A 14,530-nucleotide genomic window follows, 5' to 3' on the forward strand; every position below is an offset into this window, starting at 1 on the left:
TGGGCATTCAGTGCGCGCGCCGGAGAGACCGGCCCGCTGGCTCCTCTTCCTCGCCCTGCTGGCGTGCGGGAGGGGAGGGCAGAGGGTCTTCTTCCCTGGGAGGCGGGGCCGACCCCGACGTGCTTTGTTGGGTGCCCACACAGCTTCCAGGGCTGGGACTGTCTCCTTTTCTGTTTGGGGATGGGTCGGCAGCAGCGCCTGATCACAAGGGTGACGCCTTAGAGCCGTGGCTCTGTGGTTTCGCCAGGAGGAGGGTCAACAAGCCCCCTCCCCCCATCTCCATGCCTGGAGGAGGGCGGCAAGCGTGAGGGGGCCGGAGGGATTGGGTAAATCCCCCTGGACGGCTGGGGACAGATCAGCGCCGCAGTTTGCTCTCCTGGTCCTGCCCCAGCCTTTTCTGGCGACGGTGTGAAGCACGGTGTCCAAGAGATGACTGTGTGGACGGGAAGGGAGCGAGGGGAGGCACAACGGAGCGCACTGCTGCAGCACAGACTGCTCTACTGGGGAAGGAGCAGTCGGTTCTGTCCTGTGGGCGCCACCTAGAGTTCGTTCACGAGGGCAGGGCTCGTGGCTCTGCGTGGACCGAGAGCAGGCGGGGTAGGGCAGTGGGTGACGCTGTGACAAGTTACTTGCTTAATCCAAAGTCTCCCTTATAGTTGTTTATAATGGAATATTCCAAAACGTGTCCTTAGGATCTCGTAGTTAGTTACATAGGGTTTTGTAGAATCATCTTTGTGGACCCTTTTAGTTAAAGAAATTTCTACATAATTTTGCCTTTGTCAGTTTGAAATGAGAGTGCTCTGATTTTAGGAAATAGACTTCAGATGCCCTGGGTTGAATCTTGGCTCTGCTGCTTGGGCTTGTTGCTTGATTTTTCTGAGTCTCAGTTCCTTCAGCTGTGAACGGGGGTTAAAGCTAACAGTACTTCGTCTACACAGCAGTTCTGAGGGTGAGGGACCCTCATTCCGAGATCTGTGAAAACCCATTTCCCATTCCTGGGAAGCGATGAGAGTGGTCAGGGCTTGGAGGTATATGGCAGTTGAGAACTGTAGGCAAAGAGCTGGTGAATTGGACAGAGCGGTTTCAACTGGTGGGAGGAGCGGAAGCAGGTTACATAGGGTCAAGGAGATCATGGGGTCCTGAGTTGAAGAGCTGGCAGGGGTGAAGGGAACGGTACTTGGGTGTATTTGACAGGGGAGTTTGAGAGGAGTACAGGGGATGTGCATCTAACAAGAAGGACCGAGCTTGATTCATAATAGGGGTGGAGGTAGTGAAGAATGAAGGGAGGAAGAGGCTCTGTTTAGAGGAGGTGAGAGAAGAGGACCCAAGAAGAGGGTGTGCTTTTGGGAGCTGCTGTGCTGAGGAAATGAGCAGGGAAAACAGGAGGGTTTCTGAGGCTCACGGGCATGTTAGGCTAGTGAAAATTAATTTTTATGTTATTTTTCTTTTTAGTAATAATGGACAAATACCAGGAACAGCCTCACCTGCTGGACCCACACCTGGGTAAGAATAGAAGCTGACAGCTTTGATCATTCAATTACAGGTGACCACAAAGGATGTGGTGTATAGCGCTAATGTGTGTGTGTTTTGCCAGCAGAAGGTGACAGGAGAAAGTGCTAAGAAGTGTCCCTGTCTTATTTGCTTGCAAGTCCAGCTGGTTGCTGTGGGCAGATATGTTAGATTTATTTTTCCTCTCTGCTACCTAACACACTGTTTGCTCTTCATATGCTTGTCTTAATCTGTTTACATCTGGGCACATGTTGTTTTTCTGATAATCACACAGGGCCAAATGCTTTACATGGGTCACTATTTAATCCTCACAGCAGTTAGCAGAGAGGCCTGGTTAAGTTTTTAATTTTTTGTAGAGACAGGGCCTCATTGTGTTGCCCAGGCTGGTCTTAAATTCCTGGGCTCAAGTGAGCCTCTTGCCCCAGCTTCCAATTATTATAGGTCCTGGCCTTCTGGCTTCTTTTGTTAAAATATTATTTCTGGGACTCATCCATGTTGGTGTGTACTTCAGTAGTTTGTTCCTTTTTTCTTTTGTTGGTAAGCCACAATTTGTTTATTCTTTCACTTATTGATGGACGTTTGGGTTGTCTCCAATTTTTAGCTACTAATAATGCTGCCATGAAAACTCATGAACAAGTTTTGAGTAGATGTATGTTTTATTTTCTCATGGATAAATACATGAAAATGGAATTGCTGGACTATATAGTAAGTGTATACCTTATAATAACCTGTACTGTTTCCATAAAGGTTGTGCCATTTTACATTTTACCAACAATGTATGAGAACTTCAGTTGTTTTTCGTCTTCTTCAACACTTAGTATTGTCAGTCTTCTTGATTTTAGTGGGTATGGAGCGGTGTCTCTGCATTTCCTAGATGCAAATTGCAATTCTTTTACATTTACTAAGACTTATGGCACAGAGTATGTTCTGTTTTGTTGACTGTTCTATTTGCACTTGGAAAGAATATCCTGTGGTTGTTGGGTGAGTTGTTCTATAAATGTCACTTAAGGTTGTTGATAATACTGTTTAGGTCTTTTATATCCTTATTGCTTTTCTGTTGACTTGTTCTATTAATTCCTCAACAACTATCAACATCTTGCAACAGTTTTTCCTTTCAGTTGTCTCAGTGCTTGCTTGCTTTGCTTGTTTTGAGCTCTGTGAATTGGTGTATACACTTACAGGATTATTATGTCTTCCTGATGAATTGATCCTTTTATCGTTATGAAATGTCCTCTTGGCCAGGCATGGTGGCTCATGCCTAAAATCCCAGTGCTTTGGGAGGCCTACATGGGAGGATTGCTTGAGGCCAGGAATTTGAGACTAACATGGTCAACATAATGAGGTCCCATCTCTACAATAAATAAAAGCATTAGCCAGATGCAGTGGTGTTTCTAGTTCCAGCTACTTGGGAGGCTGAGGTGGGAGGATTCCTTGAGCTCGGGGGTTGAGGCTGCAGTGAGCCACAATTGTGCCACTGCACTCCTGGGTGACAGCAATATTACCTGTCTCTCCAAAAAAAAAAAGAAAAAGAAAAGAAATGTCCTCTTTTACCCTGGTAATCTTACTTGTTCTGAAATCTTCTTTGATATTAATATGGTCCTTCCAGCTCTTTTATGAGTAGTGCTTGTTTGGAATATCTTTTTCTTTCCTTGAACCTTTTTTTTTTTTTTTTGGGTTGGAGTCTCACTCTGTCGCCCAGACTGGAGTGCAGTGGCCGCTCCCGGCCACCGCAGCCTCGACCTGCTGGGCTCCACGATCCTTCCGCCTCAGCCTTCCGAGTAGCTGTAATTACAGGCATGTGCTACCATGCCCGGCTGATTTTTTGATTTATTGTAGAGATGAGGTCTCGCTGCACAGGAGGGTCTCGAACCCACGGGCTCAGTCAATCCACTCACCTCAGCCTCCCAAAGGCGCGGGATTATAGGCTGAGCCACCGAGCCCGGCTCTTTCCTTGAACTTTTAACCTAGCTATGTTTTTACTTTTAATGTGCATTTCATGTAGATAGACTATAGTTGGGTCTTCCCTTTTAAAAATCCATTCTGACAATCTTTGCCTTTTAATTGGAGTCTTAAGGCCATTTTCATTTAATGTAGCTATCAATATGAGTGCTTTTTAAATTTTTATTTTAACAAAATATCGCTGTGTTGCTCAGACTGGAGTGATTATACACTGCGGTTGTGTGATTATAGCTCACTGCAGCCTTGGACTCTTGGGCTCAAGCCGTCATCGTGTCTCAGCCTCCCAAGTACTACTGGTACAAACCACCACACCCTGAGAATTTTTAAAATTATTTTTTGTAGAGATGGGGATCTTGCTGTGTTGCCTAGGCTGGTCTTGAACTCCTGGCCTGAAGTAGTCCTTTTGTCTCGGCCTCCCAAAGTGCTGGTATTGTAGGCATGAGTGAGTTTGGGTCTGCTCTTGCTGTTTGCTTTCTATTTTTCCATCTTATTTTGTATTAATTGAGCACTATTTGGTCTTCTGTGTTATTTTCACTGTTGGCTTTTAGCTGTCCCTTTTAAAATTTTTTAGTGATTGTGCTGTGATTTACAACATGCATCCTCAAGTTATCACAGTCCGTCACTTCATCTATACAAGATTGAAATAATCTTCCACTTCATGTATTCAGGATTCTTCCACTTCCCTCTCCTGTTCTTTGCCATACATTTTACTTCCATGTATATATGGTATAATTTTTGCTTTAAACACTCAATTATTTTTCAAAGAAGTTAAAAATGAGAAAAAAGGTATTTATATTTATTCATGTGGTTATTATTTCCAGCTTTATTTTTTGTTTTCTATAGTTTGCAGTTTTCATTTGGTGTCATTTATTTTCTGTTTGGAGAATTCTCTTTAATGTTTCTTCTGGTATAGATTTATTGGTGATGAATTTTCTCAGCTTTTTATTTTATTTTACTTTTTTAGAAACATGTTCTCACTTTATTGCCTAGGTTGGAGGGCAGTGGTGCAATCATAGTTCACTGTAACCTCTGATTCGTGGGCTCAAGCTCCTATGTCAGCCTTCCAAGGAGCTGGGATCACAGGCACGTGCTACTATGCCTGGCTAATTTTTAAATTTTTTTTGTAGAAACAGGGCTTTATTATGTTGCCCAGGCTGGTCTCAAACTCCTGACTTCAAGTGATCCTCCCACCTTGACTTCCCAAATTGCTGGGATTACAGGCATGAACCACTACTCCTGGTCTTTTTCAGCTTTCAATAGTTTTTTTCACCTTTGCTTTTGAATGATATATTGTTATTTACAGAATGTTAAATTGACAATTTTTTCTTTCAGCACTTTAAAGGGTGTCATTCTACTGTCTTCTGCTTTGCATTTTTTCAGAGAAAAAGTCTTTGTTCATTCTTCTTAAAAAAAATTTTTTTTTTTTGGCCCGGCCCGGTGGCTCAAAGCCTGTAATTCCAACACTGTGGGAGACCGAAGTAAGAGGATTGCCTGAGTCCATGGGTTCGAGAGCAGTCTGGGCAGCTTGGTGAGACCTCATCTCTACAGTAAATTAAAAAATGGTAGTGTGTGCCAGTAGTTCTGGCTACTTGGAAGGCTGAGGTGGAAGGATGCTAGAACCTAGCAGGTTGACACTGGGGTGGCGGTGAGCATGCCACTGCACTCCAGCCTGGGCAACAGAGTGAGACTCCAACTCAAAAAAAATTTTTTTTTAATTTTAAAGATGTGGGGTACAATTCAGGATTAGGTATGTAAGTGGTCATTGTGTGCAGATGAAATTTGGGTCTCCCATTGATCTGTTTGTTCATTCTTTGTTTCTCTATATGTAATATGTGCTTTTTTTCTTTGCCTGCTTTTAGAATTTTCTTTTTATCACTAGTTTTCAACAGTTTGATTACAATATGCCATGGTATGATTTTCTTTCTGTTTATTCTGCTTGGTATTTGTTGAAACTTTGGATCAATAGGTGTATCGTTTTTTAAAATAAATTTTGGAAATGTCTGGTTATTATTTCTTCATTCATTTTCTGTGCACTTTCTTCTCTCCTCTGGAACTCCAATTATACAATGTTAATGTAGTTGATACTGTTGCATATGTCACTGAGACTTTGTTCAGTCTCTCTTTATCCTCCTTAGTATAGAAGTGTTGTTACTGTGTCTGCAGGTTCCTGGATCTTTTTTTCTGCAGTGTCTAAGCTCCTTGCTTTAGAGAGATCACTGTGCTCTGTTTGAATCTCTCTCCCTGCACTGAGTTCTAAAAATTGCCCTCCAGTAGACAGCATGAGTAGCTGTAGAGCTTAGTTGATTTGTTAGCATATTTTAGGGATCATAGGCATGTACTGCTTATTGTTCCAGTGTCTGAAAACAGTTGTTTCATACATTTTTTTTTTCAAGATGTGTTCTCACACTTTCATCGAGGCTGGAGTGCAGTGGAGACAATCCTTCCACCTCAGCCTTCCAAGATCATGGCTCACTACAGCCTTGACCTCCTAGGTTCAAGCAGTCTTCCTGTGTCAGCCTCCTGAGTAGCTGGGACTACAGACGTGTGCCACCATGCCCAGCTGATGTTTTTTATTTTTTGTAGAGATGGAATTTCACTGGGTTACCCAGGTTGGTTTCAAACTCCTGGTCTTAAGTGATCCCCTTACCTCAGCCTTCCAAAGTGCTGGGGTTATAGGCATGAGCCACCGTGCCCAGCCCCTCTTTTTTTTCTGTCTTACTATATTGGTTAGATCTATATCATTGCTAAATTGTTGTAATTGTTGCATATATCTTCTGTAAAGTGTGCTATTAGATACTGACTTGAAATAGAATAACTTTTTAACAAGATAAGAGTATTTTTTCCTACATTTTAAAGTGGAAATGATTGCTATATTAACTCCATTGTCCTTTTAGAAACTGTTGAGATGACTGTATGTTTTTCTTTTGCTCTATTGATGCTTAGATTGTATAGGTTTTCTTTTTCTTTTTTTGAGTTGGAGTCTCACTCTGGCGCCCATGCTAGAGTGCAGTGGCACATTCGCAGCCACTGCAGCCTCAACCTGCTGGGCTCAGATGATCCTTCCACCTTAGCCTTCCAAGTAGTTGGAACTACAGGCATAAGCCACCATGCCCAGCTAATTTAATTATTTATTTATTTTTTTGGAGTTGGAGTCTCACTTTGTTGCCCAGACTGGAGTGTAGTGGCATGCTTCCGACCACTGTAGCCTTGACCTGCTGGGTTCTGGTGATCCTTCTGCCTCTGCCTTCAAAGTAGCAGGAACTATAGGCACCTGCTACCATACCCAACTAATTTTTTTTTTTTAAATTTATTGTAGAGAGGCGGTCTCACCAGTTTGCTTGGGCTGGTTTCAAACCCGCAGGCTCAGGCAATCCACTCACCTCGGCCTCCCAAAGTGCTGGAATGACAGGCTGAGCCACCAAGCCCGGCCAGTGTTTTGATTTATTGTAGAGGTGAGGTCTCACCAAGTTGCCTAGGCTGGTCTCAAACCCCTGGACTTAAGCAATCCTCTTGCCTCTGCTTCCCAAAGCGCTGGGATTTCAGGCTTGAGCCACCGCACTTGGCCCAGATGATATAGGTTTACTAGTATTAAGCCATTCTTCAGCTTCTAAGTAAACTTTTTTTCATTTTGGTATTTTGATTCAATATCATCATGATGTTTAATTTTATAGCAAATGTTTGATATGTTTTTCCCTAGAATGGATGATGAACTTGTTGTTGGACATAGTACAAGATAAGACATCTCCAGCCACCCTCATACATTTGGGCTTTAAATTTCTTTACATCATCACCAAGGTAACATTTATGTAGCGCTTTAGAGTTAACAGATACTTTTAAAATATATTTGATCTAGAAGTTACCCTGCAAAATGTAAATTCTCAGGAAAGGTGGTTCTTAGACACCATGTGTGGGTTTAATTCTCTCTCTCTCTCTTTTAGCCATATGTTGGGGATCAGATCTTAGTGATCAGGGGTCTTTGACGGAAACAACATCCAAGTTATTTAGCATCTTGCATTTGAATACATTTGAAGTACCACCTAACTAGGAAGGGAAGATGGATGGGTGATATGACTAAGTCAGAAGAGTTTTTTACAGGGGAAAAACAAAATACTTGGTGGAAATAGAAGTACTTCTGTAACTTTAATGTGCTGATGAATTTCCTAGGGAATCTTGTTTTATTACATATTTTTTAGTAAGTAGGTCTGGGGTGGGGACTGATACTCTAGTTTTCTTACAAGTTTCCAGGTGCTATCTGTGTGCTGGCCCACAGATTTAATGTTTGCAGTTTTGACTAGGGGAGTGACTCAGAGCCTTCTCAGGGTGGGGTTTGTGTTTCTCAGGGGCTGTGTGTTAAAGGTTTCTGCTGCCTGGCAGGGAGAGCCCATGGCCAGTGAGAGAACACCATGGGTGGGCTGACTAGTGTACATAATCCTCTGCACCTCAGTTGTTTGAGGGTAGGATTTCTTCAGAAGGTGTGGTATTACTGTGTTTTTTGGAAGTGCTAATAATTTGGGGGCACTTATTCCTCATAAATGTTAGAGAACAATCATATAAAGGAGGTAGAAACAAAATTTTTTAGTTTGTAACATGTCTATATTTCTGATGAACCAATCTTTCTATAAGATTGTTAGATTGGAGAGAACATATTTAATGAATGAATGATTTAGGAAACAAGGATAGCTGCCTTGTGACTTTACTAAGTTGTATCACTGTAATAGGATATAATTCTCTTTTATCATTGAGTGGCATAGGTGGTGATTTTTTGATAAGAGGAAAAGGAGGTGATTTTATTACCTTGCTTTTTAATTATATAATCAATGTCTCTTTGGTAGGTTCGAGGATATAAAATATTTCTTCGTTTATTTCCTCATGAAGTAGCTGATGTTGAGCCTGTATTAGATATGTTCGCAGATCAGAATCCCAAGGACCATGAAGTGAGTGCCCCTCCATCTTCTACTCCACTTCATGCCTCTCCTTCCTGTTTCCCTCTATTTTATCTCATGTTGCTTTATGTCACTCCCTCTCGTTTCTTTTATTCTTGTGGCTTTTCCTTTACTTTGTATACAGATTACTTTAAATTATTTTCCTTTAAAATATGCCCTTTATAAAGAAAAAATATACCTAGGTATATTTCATGACAAATCTATATTGTCAATTTTTTTTTAACTTGAAGTGTAACTGTGTTGGGAGTTCCCAAGACCACCCCCAGGTTTGATGATTCTGTAGCAGAACTCACAGGACTCTGCGTATATTTATTCTTATGGCTATGATTTGTTACAGCAAAATAATACAAAACAAAATCAGCAAAGGGAAAAAGCATGTGAAGTGAAGTCGATTTGGGGAACCAGGCAGGAGCTACCAGAGTCTTGTCTTAGGTGGATCACAGGGCACGTTTAATTCCCTCAGCAATGAGCTATGACCACATGTGTGATGTGTCTACTAGGGAAACATGTTGGAGACTCAGTGCCCAGGGTTCTCATGTTGGCATCTCTGTCTTGCCTGGAACAAAATTTGAGATCCCTGGGAGGAAAGCAGGTACTCAGCATAAACCATGGTTTGTACAGTCTGAACCAGTGAGTCACTTTTGTCAGGTAGGGCTTGGTGAGAATCCTACTCACACTCAGGTTCCTGGATGCCAGCTATGGGCTGACCTTGCCAGTGGTCTTTCTGAGGACGGCAGGGGCCCACTATTTCTTTTCTGCAGTATGTGTTCAGAAGAGCTTATGGTATATAATGGTACCACTCAGTGAATTGTCTTGATGTGAATGTGCCTGATCAAAGCTGAAGACCTGGGGTCGGGGGCATTTCCCTGCTGTCCTGAACTCAATACCCTTCTTTCCTTAGTACTTCTAGTGCCCCTGATGGCCTGATTGCAGGATCAAATTGAAATTTTTTTAATTGATTACTGAAAATAAGGGTATTCCTTCGTTACTAGAAGTTGAGAGTTGTTTCTCTATTCTTTAGTCTTCTTGTTTCCTTTTTATCTGTTTTTTACTTTCTCAAAAGGTCGATTTGCATGTTGAAAGGTGCCAGTGAAGAGAAGCCATGATACTGTTGTATTATGATTATTCTTTGTTTACTTTGATGTTTCTTTTGTCTGCTGAGTTAGTCAGCAAGTTACGACAGTGGGTTGTATGGTGAGGATACTGGAGAGATGTGGGGAGGAGCCAGTGGGTTGTCAGCATCCCTGACCCTGAGGTAAATGGCATTTGAAGGGCCTATATGGGCACTGGGAGGTAGGTTGGACAACTAAATGGTATGTGGCTGGGTATTTCTGTTTTTCAAACAGGAATAATTCTTACTTTGATTTAACTTCTTAGACTTGGGAAACACGCTACATGCTTTTACTGTGGCTCTCTGTGACCTGCCTGATTCCTTTTGATTTTTCACGCCTTGATGGGAACCTCCTCACCCAACCTGGGCAAACACGAATGTCCATAATGGACCGTATTCTCCAAATAGCAGAGGTAAATATGATTATGTAAATAATTAGCTGCTAATTAGTATTGTCTTTCATGTTTATGCTGTCCTGATATTAGCATTTAATTTGGTAAGCGTTCAGTACTTATGTATTTATTCAACTACTATTCAATAGTATTCAAATACTATTTTTCAGGGAGTAAAATAGTATTTTTCAGTGGAGTGGGGGGGTCCCTGAGATTTACATGCTGTGGTGTAACTGTGCCTGTGCTTTGTACTTTCTTGTAGTCCTACTTGCTTGTCAGCGACAAGGCCCGAGATGCGGCTGCTGTCCTCGTGTCCACGTAAGTCCCTGTGGCTTCTCTGTGGCTGAGTGGTTGATGTATGATTGGTGTGTTCTCAGAGGGTTTGTCTGAGGTTCTGTTATGTGTTATATGTGTGTCTGTTAGTCCTCAGTCGGAGGGCCCCAGGGGACTCTGTCTCTCTTTTTTTCGAGTTGGAGTCTCACTCTGTCGACTAGGCTGGAGTGCCGTGGCACACTCACAGCCACTCCAGCATCGCCCTGCTGGGGTCAGGTAATCTTTCTGCCTCAGCCTTCCTAGTAGCTGGAACTACAGGCACGCGCTACCATGCCCAGCTAATTTTTTAAAAATTTATTGTAGAGATGAGGTCTTGCCAAGTTGCCCAGGCTACTGGTTCAGCCATGGGTCTTGAACCCGTGGGCTCAGGCAATCCACTTGCCTCGGTCTCCCAAATGCTGGGATTACAAGCTGAGCCATCAAGCCCAGCCTGTCTTTTTCTTTGAGGGAGCGTGCAGTACTGTTTGGGCACAGAAGACATCTGAACCTAAAGTGACCACCCTCAGTGCTGGTTTGAGGTGCTGATGGGGGTCACCTGACAGGTCCATTGCCAGGAACACAGGTCTAGACAAGGTGTGGCAGTCATCCCTGGGTGCAGCTGCCCTCCTGGGGATGGTGGTAGTAACGAGAAATTGCTCACACTGTGGTCTATGGAGATTATAAGTAGTGACTGGGTCAGTGTGGCTGGGGATGAAAATCCCCAAATGTTCTGTGTAGACTAAACCATGGCTGTGCTGCAGACTGGCTAAGGCTATTTCCTCTATTGAGCTAGGTGAATAATCAAAGCAGCAGCAGGCCTAGCAGGTCTGAAAAGATGTATACGTAAATGGAGTAAACTTGTTTCGTGAAATACTAGAATGGGAAGAAGCCGTTTTTCTGAATTAGTTTTTATTTATTTATTTTTAAGAAATAGGATCTTGCTTTGTTGCTCAGCCTGGGGTGCACTGGCATGATCATGGCTCACTGTAACCTGAACCTCCTGGGCTCAAGCAGTCTTCTCATCTCAGCCTCCGAGTAGCTGGGACTACAGGTGTGCACCACCATGCCTGGCTAATTTTTTTTATTTTTTGTCCAGATGGGGTCTTGCCCTGAGGCTGGTCTCAAACTCTTGGCCTGAAGCAATCCTCCTACCTTGGTCTCCCAGAGTGCTGGTATTATAGGCATGAGCCACCATGTCCATCCTAAATTACTATTTTATATGATGTGATTTTAAATATGTACGTAGTGAACTAAGTTAGAAAATTGGGCATTTCCCCCCTCCAAGTTGGTGAAAATGGAAAGTTGATTGTAAAACCTTTCAGCTATTTTGCTTGAGAAAATGTTCAGCACCTCATTCAGGGTCTCCTTAACTTGATTGTATAGACATGACTTTGTGATTTCCTTCTCTGTAAAGTGGGAGGAGAAAAGCTTGATTTCGTGGGCAGTTGGGAACATTGAGTGAGGTTTTTGTGAAGCATGTACTGAGCTGTGGGGCATAGCCTGGAGGCAAGGAACTGATTTTCAGAAGGCGAGGAAAGAACTCTTGAGTCCCCTGAAGCAAGTCCCCTCTACCTGAGAGGGAGAAACCACTGAACAGAGGCTGCTTCCTATTTTGTCAGGGACTTAAAGAGATTATATATTTCATTCTAATTATAAAAGTAAGCTGTGTATTTTGGAAAATAAAGTATAAAGTGCAAAATAAACCTGCCTGTGCTTTCATCCTGTGGGGATGTGACTGCTGTGTCCTGCCTTTCTGCTGGGTGGGCGCCTGCTCTGTGGCTGAGCCTGCACATGCTTGTTTGCACCATGAACCAGGAGACAGACCTCAAGTTTCATTGTATTCTTCCAAACACGATGACTTGGTGTGAGTGTGTTGTTGCTTTTACCGGTTTCCTGGTGTTGGACATTTAGATGGTTGACTTCCTGGTTTGTTTTTAAAATTAACAGTGTTGTGAGCAGTCCACATAATACTTTGTGCTATTCTGAATGATTCCTAGGGATGAGTTCCTACAAGTGGAATGAGCATTTAGGGGTTTGGTTGCAATTCCTGGAAAGATTGGGCAAGTTGAAAGTCCCCTTTCCTCATATTTTACTAGCTGGATCTGACCTTGCAAATGTCTACTAACTCTGTTAAATGAGAAATAGTATCAGCTTTTTTTGTTTATTTTTATTACCAGCAATCCTGGGGGTCTGGTGGACTTGTGCTGAGCTTAACTTAGAGTGTTGACTGTGTGGACCAGGGGAGGCAAAACCCAAACCTTTATTTATTCCCTGGAGTCCTGCTGGAGAAACGACCACTGGGACACCCTGATGGGACAGCCGGTGAGACTCCAGTACCATCTATTGCCAGGATGAGCAGGTGCTTTCTCTGTTGAGTGAGTTTCATGGCATTAAAACCCAAGTTCCAGCATGAGGAGAGGTGGTTGTGGGCTATAGGTACACCATGTTGTGTAGTCATCTCCCCCTTGGGTTCTCGACAGATTTTTGGCATGCTTGAGTATAGACAGATGCTGTCACTGCAAGAGTTGTTAGAAGTGCTCAGCCTATCTACCTTGGTACATCTCAGACTTGTTGCAGTTCTAATGGCCCGTATTTCTCAGCCACCTTTGGTGGGAGTTGTGAGAAACAAGGCCAGGGCTGTGAGGGGCGAGGCCATGTCAGCACTGGGCTGCAGTGTGGGTCATTTTCTAATATCTCACAGAAGAGCTGCCTGCTCTCACTTGCTCTACTGTTGAGCTTTGATGCCTGTCCCTAACTTGCTGGCAGCTATGCAGTACACCTGTTTCCCTTTATTAACTGGAAACTTTTAAGCATGGTGGCATTTTATGTAATGTTTGATGGTGTTATATTGTTGCCAAAACATTTAGATATGAGTCCTCCTCATAGAAACTCTTTAATGGAAAATATGCCTTTATCCTTATTAATTTTTTTAAAAAGTAATTTTTTTCTAATTTTAGAGCGAAAATACTCCATGCAGAAAAGTTGGAGATTTTTTTTCTTTTTTTTTTTATTATAAAGATGTGGGGTACAATTCAGGGTTAGGTATGCAAATATTGATTATGCAGGTACCCTTGTTGAGGTGTGCCCCTCCCTCCCCTAGCAGTTTCCCTCAAATGCCAATCCCACCCGCCCCTCCTACAGTTTCCCATTACTGCCAAACGCTTTCTTATAGTATTACAATTGTTCAAGGTCTGCTTATGAGTGAGAACGAAAAGTTGGAGATTTTAGAACAGAAATTAGCAAAAAAACCCAGACATATGTAATTGTAAGACACAATTCATGTATTGTTTCTTCTTTTTTGTACTGTTACTGCATTGTCTGTGCATAGCACGATCTTATCAAGTCAGTGTCCTTTTTCACTTAATTTCACATAACTGACATGGGTTGTGGTGGCTCACGCCTATAATCCTAAGGCCAGAGGATTGCCTGAGTCCAGGGGTTTGAGACCAGCCTGGGCAACTTGGTGAGACCTCGTCTCTACAATAAATCAAAAAATTAACCAGACATGGTGGCTTACGCCTGTAGTTCCAGCTACTTGGAAGGCTGAGATGGAAGGATTGACTGAGTCCAGCAGGTCAAGACTGTGGTAGCTATGAGTATGCCACTGCACTCCAACCTCGGCAACAGAGTGAGACTCCAACTAAAAAAAATTTTCGAATAACTGCTGATTTAATCATTCCATTATATTCCACTATGTTTGGAGACTGATCAGTTTTGTCACTTTCTTCCTCTGTGAGCAGTGATGGATGCCCAGATTTGGGTACAAACCTGTTTTGGCGTCAGGATTGTTTACTGAGTATGGGCCCTTGGGGGTGGACTTCTTGGGACATGGGACATGAGAGCAGTGTCAGGGCCACTGCACACCTGGTGACTCTCAGGAGCAGCACTCAGCTGCTCTCTGGTTAGTGCCTCATCCTGGGCTTCCTAGCACAGGCAGCCTCAGGAACACACTTTCCCCCGAATCAGATGAAACATTTTGTGGTTCATTACCAATATTTAATTGGTATTTCGCTGATTGCTGGTGAGTTTTCACACTTTCTCTTGGTTCATCCTTGTATAGCTCCTTGTGACCTGACTCTCAGTATCAGTGGATTCCTTGGTGCTTTCTCTTCTCTACTAACCTGTGTGTCCTCTGGTGAAGGATGGCATGGGCTGTATTCCCCAGGTGGCTATTGGCGTTTCAATTTCATTTTTGTTCTGAAGTTTCAATTTTAATGTTAAACCAGTTGTTTTCCCCTTATATTTATCTAGTTATTTTTACTTTTAAGTCTGAAGTCTTAACGTATTAAGAGATTTCACAGGTA

At 42.8% G+C, this 14,530-nt stretch overlaps 1 protein-coding gene across 1 annotated transcript; it reads left to right on the plus strand.

Annotated features, from left to right (window-relative positions):
- Positions 1-1,467: 1,467 nt before the first annotated feature.
- LOC103253922 (tubulin-specific chaperone D-like) lies at positions 1,468-10,232 on the plus strand (the record flags this gene model as incomplete). The annotated part of the gene is made up of 5 exons (XM_021709577.1): positions 1,468-1,503; positions 7,166-7,263; positions 8,301-8,402; positions 9,789-9,935; positions 10,177-10,232. Coding segments are annotated over exons 2-5 (398 nt in total), but the record flags the coding sequence as incomplete, so codon positions are not given.
- Between the last annotated feature and the right edge of the window lie 4,298 nt (positions 10,233-14,530).

This window comes from Carlito syrichta, unplaced genomic scaffold, assembly GCF_000164805.1.
Source record: "Carlito syrichta isolate Samal-C Ts95f unplaced genomic scaffold, Tarsius_syrichta-2.0.1 Scaffold257243, whole genome shotgun sequence".
NCBI classification, from domain to species: Eukaryota; Metazoa; Chordata; class Mammalia; order Primates; family Tarsiidae; genus Carlito; species Carlito syrichta.